The sequence below is a fragment of the Apteryx mantelli genome, chromosome Z (assembly GCF_036417845.1).
Source record: "Apteryx mantelli isolate bAptMan1 chromosome Z, bAptMan1.hap1, whole genome shotgun sequence".
In the NCBI taxonomy this organism is placed as follows: Eukaryota; Metazoa; Chordata; class Aves; order Apterygiformes; family Apterygidae; genus Apteryx; species Apteryx mantelli.
The window spans coordinates 32,606,701-32,612,974 of record NC_090020.1 but is presented as its reverse complement, the minus strand read 5'-3'; the positions used below and the strand labels follow the sequence as shown (position 1 = coordinate 32,612,974).

Genomic DNA, 6,274 nt, shown 5'->3' with positions numbered 1-6,274 from the left:
TCTGAGTTGGACAGAAACTGAAAAGATAGAAGAGTGAATCTGTGGTCCTGCTTCCTGTCCTTTGTGACCCACTGGACTGAGTTTAACAAGCTATTAATTAAAGCCATTCACAGAAATTAATGGAAATAAATTCTGAAAGTGTAGGTAGTGCTTTCAGGCTACCTTCAAAGAAGACATTGCATTGCTCCATCTAATCTGGCCTAATGAGAGGTTTCAGCCCACAAGCACACTTTGTCCGCTTCTTTTGGTGATCAGCTGTAACTTAAGACATTACTTTTCTATATCACTGGCAAAGCTGAAATATGCCATGACTCAAATCTAGGAATCTCTTAAGTAATGATGCTGCAACGCAGCATCTTTGGAATAAAAAGTTGCAATGAACTAACAAATACCTTCTCCCAGAGTGGAAACAGCCAACACAGAATTAGACTGTGGAACCACAAATACATAGCTCTCTCTACAGGGACTTGACCAGTTAAGGAACTGTGTTCTGACTCCCTTCATTGTAAATCTCAGACACTTAAAAATTGCTAAATCCCCATTGTTTCATAACTCTTTCTCAATCATCTGAATCATGAGAATCCTAAAACTTGTGGCTGTCTCCAGTCTACATTAACTTAAGGAGAGAATAATAATTTATGTCCACCTCCACCCAAGCTTACCTCTGATTGCCCTTTTCTGACCCTACCATTTGCACGAAGCCACTGATCTCGTGCCTTTCAAACTCATCATTCAGATCAACAGTAAAACCAGTCCCTAATACAAATAGCAGTATGAAGCACTTTTCTATCCTGTGCCTGCTGCTACATGCCCAGAAGAGATGCTAAATGGAGAAATGGTTTGCACCAAAATACTTGCTTCCTGCATATCTTTTTGTTCAGAAAATTTCTTCAGAATTGAAATCCATATGCCAGCAAACAAACATTTCTAAACAGTAAAAGCATCTGTAATGTGTCTGGGACTTGAGCAACTGTGTTGGAAGCTTGAGGGTTTTCTATATTATTAATTTTGAGAATAAAATTAAAATTGGAGCTAATCTGCTTTATCCTAAAATTGTGTTTCAGAAGCTCTGCTCCTAAGCTAGAAAGAAGTATGAGGAAGAGAGTCCCCTAATGGAGCATGTTAGTTTCCTGCTACATTTATTTCACCGGATGAAGTTAATGTGGTTAGCATGTTCCTTGTACAAACAATACACAATTTACATTTACAGCTACATTTTTTTTGATCTTCCAAGACTTCCATTTCCTCCATTCCTGCAGTAAGTCAGGACCAATGCATTTTAAACACGTCTAAAAATTTTGGAGTAAACGTCTACTCTTTGTTGTATTCACAAAATGAAACAAAAAATCAGAATGAAACAACTGAAGAGTGGGAGAAATGTCTGCTTGTATCACTTTGCTAACTGTTTTCTGTCAAAGTTGCCATTTAGGACAATTATTATTTTTTTGAATGTCAGTAATGCTGCACATGATTTATAGGAAAGCAATCCAGAGCTATCCTATGACTGTGATTCACTTTCCTGAACCTAATACCATGAAAACTGGAAATGATGCAATAAGCAGTTACTGCTCTTCAAAGATTCATCACAGCATCCACAAAGTAATGTTATATTCCAAGGGCTGCATTTTACAGTAAATGGAAGCAGAACACTGTCAAGAACTAACATGCTGTTGCAAAAGAAAAAAAACGAAGAGGAAAAAATCTGCATTCACACAGTTTCCATGTAGGTAACTCTGAGACTAGACTTACCTTCAGGGTTGAGGTCTGAAGAAACCAGCTAGACAAACAGAAAACTCAGAAGTCTTACGATATGAGAAAGACATTTCCCAGTTAGCAGAATTCCTGAATGTGCATACATGCAGAAGGCAAAGCGTGGTGGTGGCTAGCAAGAAGTAAGAGGCAAATATTCCCTAAGAGGGTTGCAGAAAGCTGGGTTCTTCAGTGGGCAACTTTCTGAAATGATGAGAGATTCTGAACTCAGTAGGTTGGAAGGAGGAGAGTATCAGAGCAGAGAGACCTCAGGGTAAGACTTATTGCCAATAGTTCTTATTGCAGACTAGACTTTTAAAAAGTATTTGACAAAGGCAGCCCAGTGATGCCAGAAGGATTTAATAAAGCAAGGATAACATACACAAAGAAAGGTAACAGGAAACAGTAATTCCCATTTTATAGATGAGTCAGTTTAACTCCTAGTACAGCTTTGTGATGTACAGAGGGAGGATGCATGGTGCAAGAGCTGCCTGCATGGATTGCAGTATAGAGACAAGTATGTACAGCTATCAGTGAATGAAGATAAGAGTTTAAAAAAGTAGCAGCAATACAGACTCTTATGTGATGAGAAGGTCCTTGATATAAAGAACCACTACTACAGCATAGGCTCTAATGCAGTAGTCACTCTGTTTACAACATAGAGAAAGTCTGGAAGATTCCTGATGACAGACTAGCACCTGCTGTTTTGGTTTTCAGTGTATAAAAACAAAGGAAAAGGTATCTAGTAAACCTCTTTGTCTTGCCATTTGTCAACAGAAATGCAAACCTACTTTATTGCAGAGGAGTCACCTAATAAAATATAAATAAATATTTTATCACAAGATCCTACAGAGTGCTGAGAAATCCCACTGAAGTGGGACAGAAGGCTCCCAGAACTTCAAAAGCCTAGCACTGCCTCTGCAGAATTGCAGCTGTAAGGAAAAGAGAAGTTTTGGTCCCTTTCAGCTACAGAATATGAATGAAAAGGATGCAACAAGCCAACAGTTTATTTGTAAAAATCCTTTAAAATTTTACTACATTGTAAAGATTAAGGAAAAAATAGTATTAATATATATACATACGATATATATAAACAAACACACATCGCACCATTAAAATTACATGCTTTTTAGAACAGAGAATGGGTCATTTTCCCTCATATCAATTTTAAAGTTCACTGAAAGAAATCTTGCTTCCTTTTTCTTCCCATTCCCCAAGCCCCCCAAGTTTTCGAGTACAGGAAATAAGCAACACAGGAGCTAATAGCAGAAAACCATTTGTTATACACAAAGGACAACTGACAGCTATACAATATTGTTCTGCAGTATCCAACACATTGTGTGTGTGGTTTTTGAATTCTACAATGATATGAACTTTTACCTGAGGCATATGGAAATAAAGTATGACAAATGGCAAGTTTAAAAGATTTTCACATTATAAACTGACTGAAATCAAAGTTGATTAGGTATCGCACATCTGTACCCACCGTATTGGCACAAGAATGCTCTGCATAATGAGTCACCATCAATGTCTTAGAACTGCAGGAAAAACAAAAGGTAAGCACCACTTGCAATGATAAGCATGCAGACAATTGAAGTGAAACAGAGGTAGCATCTTCTCATAACTTCAGCAGGATCATTTGATTCAACTGCACCCTCCCTTCTGCAAAAGGCACTCGCTTTTTCAGCTATGAACAACATGGTGTTAAATTCAGGCAGCCTGACCACAAAGGTAATTGGATTTCTCTTTAGAAATACTAAAAAATGTTAAGCAGAGGACATGATGAAAAGAAAAAACAGGGTGTAAGAAATACACATTTCAGGTAATATGTGCTATTCCTCTCCCTCTTCTTCCTTTTCAGAGCAGAACTGAAATTTTTTATAAAACAGTTGTAGTACATCATCCAAAAGTTAGACTTTCCAGTTAAAATGGCAGTATTAAGCAGCACATTGTATAATTTTGAAATACCAGGAGTACACCAGCCTTTTTAATAGCTAAGATAAAAAGCAACAATTCACAGTTAAAAGTAGAAAGATTACACACAAAAAGGTGGCGCTGAAGAAGGATAAAGACCCTTTGATGTAAAACGTCATAAACGAAAATGTATAGACTCTCTTATATTGTATCTTTTATCCTTTCTGCAGTTTGAAAAGATACTGTCCATGCAAAACACCTGCTCTTACCGTGACACTACAGAGCTAATTGAATTATAAGATGTGCCACTGTTGCAACTTGAAGCATAAGCCTCTTGACCATTAGCATCTAAATTTATTTTGAATACAGGAGACGCCTTCAGTAAAAAGTCTGCTGCATCTCTGCGACCTAACTCCCTCAGCTTAGACATTAGGATACCTACGGTGCTCTCAGGAGCATTACTCCACTCCTGCAGAAGGGCATGGACTGGGCTTGAGATAAAGTCATTTTGTGTTCCATTATTTGTGTTGTATTTTGCAACAAGATCAGGGAGGCCCAGGTTCATGGCCAGAAGGCACCAATCTTTGCCCATGGGATCAGGTGGATCCAAAAGTCGACTTAGTTTTCTCCTGGTAAGTAGATTCAGATCTGAAACATGAATATCCATTCCTAGGCTTCCCTGGGAGTAGACCTCAAGACATCCAAAACACAGTATACTACTAAAGCTTTCTTTATATCCCCCCATGGTGTTAGTTAATGATGTCTCCTTTTGACTTTGTGCACGGAAAAAGTCTCTAGGCTGGTACACCATTACTGGTTCATGATGTTCCCTCAGCTGCTGAGGACTAAGGTAGTATTTAACAGTCAGAAGGCCTGGTAAGGTTGTGGCCATTAAGTTATCAATGGTGCTGCATACAGAATCCAGAAGTAAACAGCACTTGATCTTCTCTGTTTCCAGTCCTCTAACTTGAACCTCTATACCCTGACCATGGTTGACCAGCAACACTAAAAGCTCAGCTCCACGATTCATAATCTTTGATCCATTTACCCACAGACGTATATCAGCATCTCCCTCTGCGCTTTGCTGATGAATCCACCTGCAGAGATTCACTTGAACTTTATGAAAAATTCCACAAGGAAATGGGGTAAGGTGTTCCACGGGAACGATTCTAACACCACCATAAATCAGCACCTCATCCTCCTCATCTGTCCAAGATCTGTGAAGATTGTCGGTCTTGATGAGAGCAGGAATATCCACCATTGCTCCACTGCTGAGATCTCTTGCACAAATATCCATGGCATCCAAAATCTGTATCAGTTCTTCCACATCACTATCTGTCACCAGACGCTGGATGTCCTCTATAGTGTATCGACCTCTATAGTGATGTAGGGCTTTTGGGTTCTCCACTGACAGAATTTTTCCAAGGACGTTTGAACAGAGCCAGCGAGGATCCAGAAGCACGACATCTTGGACAGTTTCACTCTGCATAATATTGATCTGTCCAAAAAGATGAAAGTTATAATCTATATCTTGTGAAGTACAAGATGATACCCCACATTATCTCTTTCATAACCTATTGACTAAATCATTTAATTAACACTGCTGACAGAAGAATAACAAACAGTGTATTTTGATTTCTTACAGACATTCAGAACAAAGAATAGATCTGGTTCTTGACTTCCATTAGGAAAAAGCCACCAGAACACAACAGCAGTAAAGCCTAGCTGCAGGCTATTTATGCAAAGCTGTTCTCCTATGATTCAATTTCTAATGGACACACAAAAGTGCCTCATTTGCAGTAAAGACACTAAGCACTACCTCATTTTAAGATTAGAGTATACTTAACCATTTATAGGTACTTTATGTTATAACAATTATAGCAATAAATGTAATTTAATGTAATAATAAATGTAAAAATATAACTCTTCCTCTCTCAAAGAAATAATGTTGAAATGAACTAACTAGAAGACACAAGAAAATAACGATAATAAAAAAGCATTATTAACCAGTCTCTACTTTGTATGAGATCTTCAAAGAGGGAGCAGAAACAAAAATAATTAGGGAAATTTGCCAAAATCACATTAAGCATTATTCTACCAAAGCAGTACCTTGCTAATGAAGATATGCAGTTTGAATAAAAATCACTTACTTCTCCTATACTATGCAACTGCTGTGCAATATGCCGTAGATCATCTTCACTTGCTAGGGGATTAAGCTGCTCCTGTACGTCATAGACAAACTGCTGCAAGGACATCAACTGGTTGGGCCCATTCATTTTTCTCCAGGAAGGGAGTGTGGAGATTATTTTTTCACATAGATGAGTCATAGGTGGGCACATCTTACAAAAGTACAGAAAACATCTATTTATAACATTTGTAATTGTACTGTACTTTTATCTGTCAATTGTTTCGGAAGTCACTGATGCCTTCATCCTACAGTTTCAAGCCACAGCCCCCACTTCTCATGGACGGAAAGCTCCCAAAATTTCATCCTGGTGACAACTGCTACAAGAAAGTTTTGTCAAAGCAGAAAACCTAAAACATACTAAATTGAAAGACTGTTGTGAGCATAAAATAGGCTGTACTTCACTTAAAAGCAAACACTTCCCTC

At 38.2% G+C, this 6,274-nt stretch overlaps 1 protein-coding gene across 4 annotated transcripts in view; it reads right to left on the bottom strand.

Annotated features, from left to right (window-relative positions):
• Nucleotides 1-2,740: 2,740 nt before the first annotated feature.
• The window catches only part of DAPK1 (death associated protein kinase 1), a 96,332-nt gene continuing 92,798 nt past the window's right edge, over nt 2,741-6,274 (bottom strand). For all 4 annotated transcript variants that reach the window (XM_067315319.1, XM_067315321.1, XM_067315320.1 and 1 more), the window contains 2 exons: nt 5,814-6,002; nt 2,741-5,161 (listed from right to left, as the gene is read on the bottom strand). In XM_067315319.1, the coding sequence (XP_067171420.1) occupies nt 3,929-5,161; nt 5,814-6,002 (1,422 nt within the window). In that variant the 3' untranslated portion in view covers nt 2,741-3,928. The remainder of the gene's footprint in view (nt 5,162-5,813; nt 6,003-6,274) is intronic.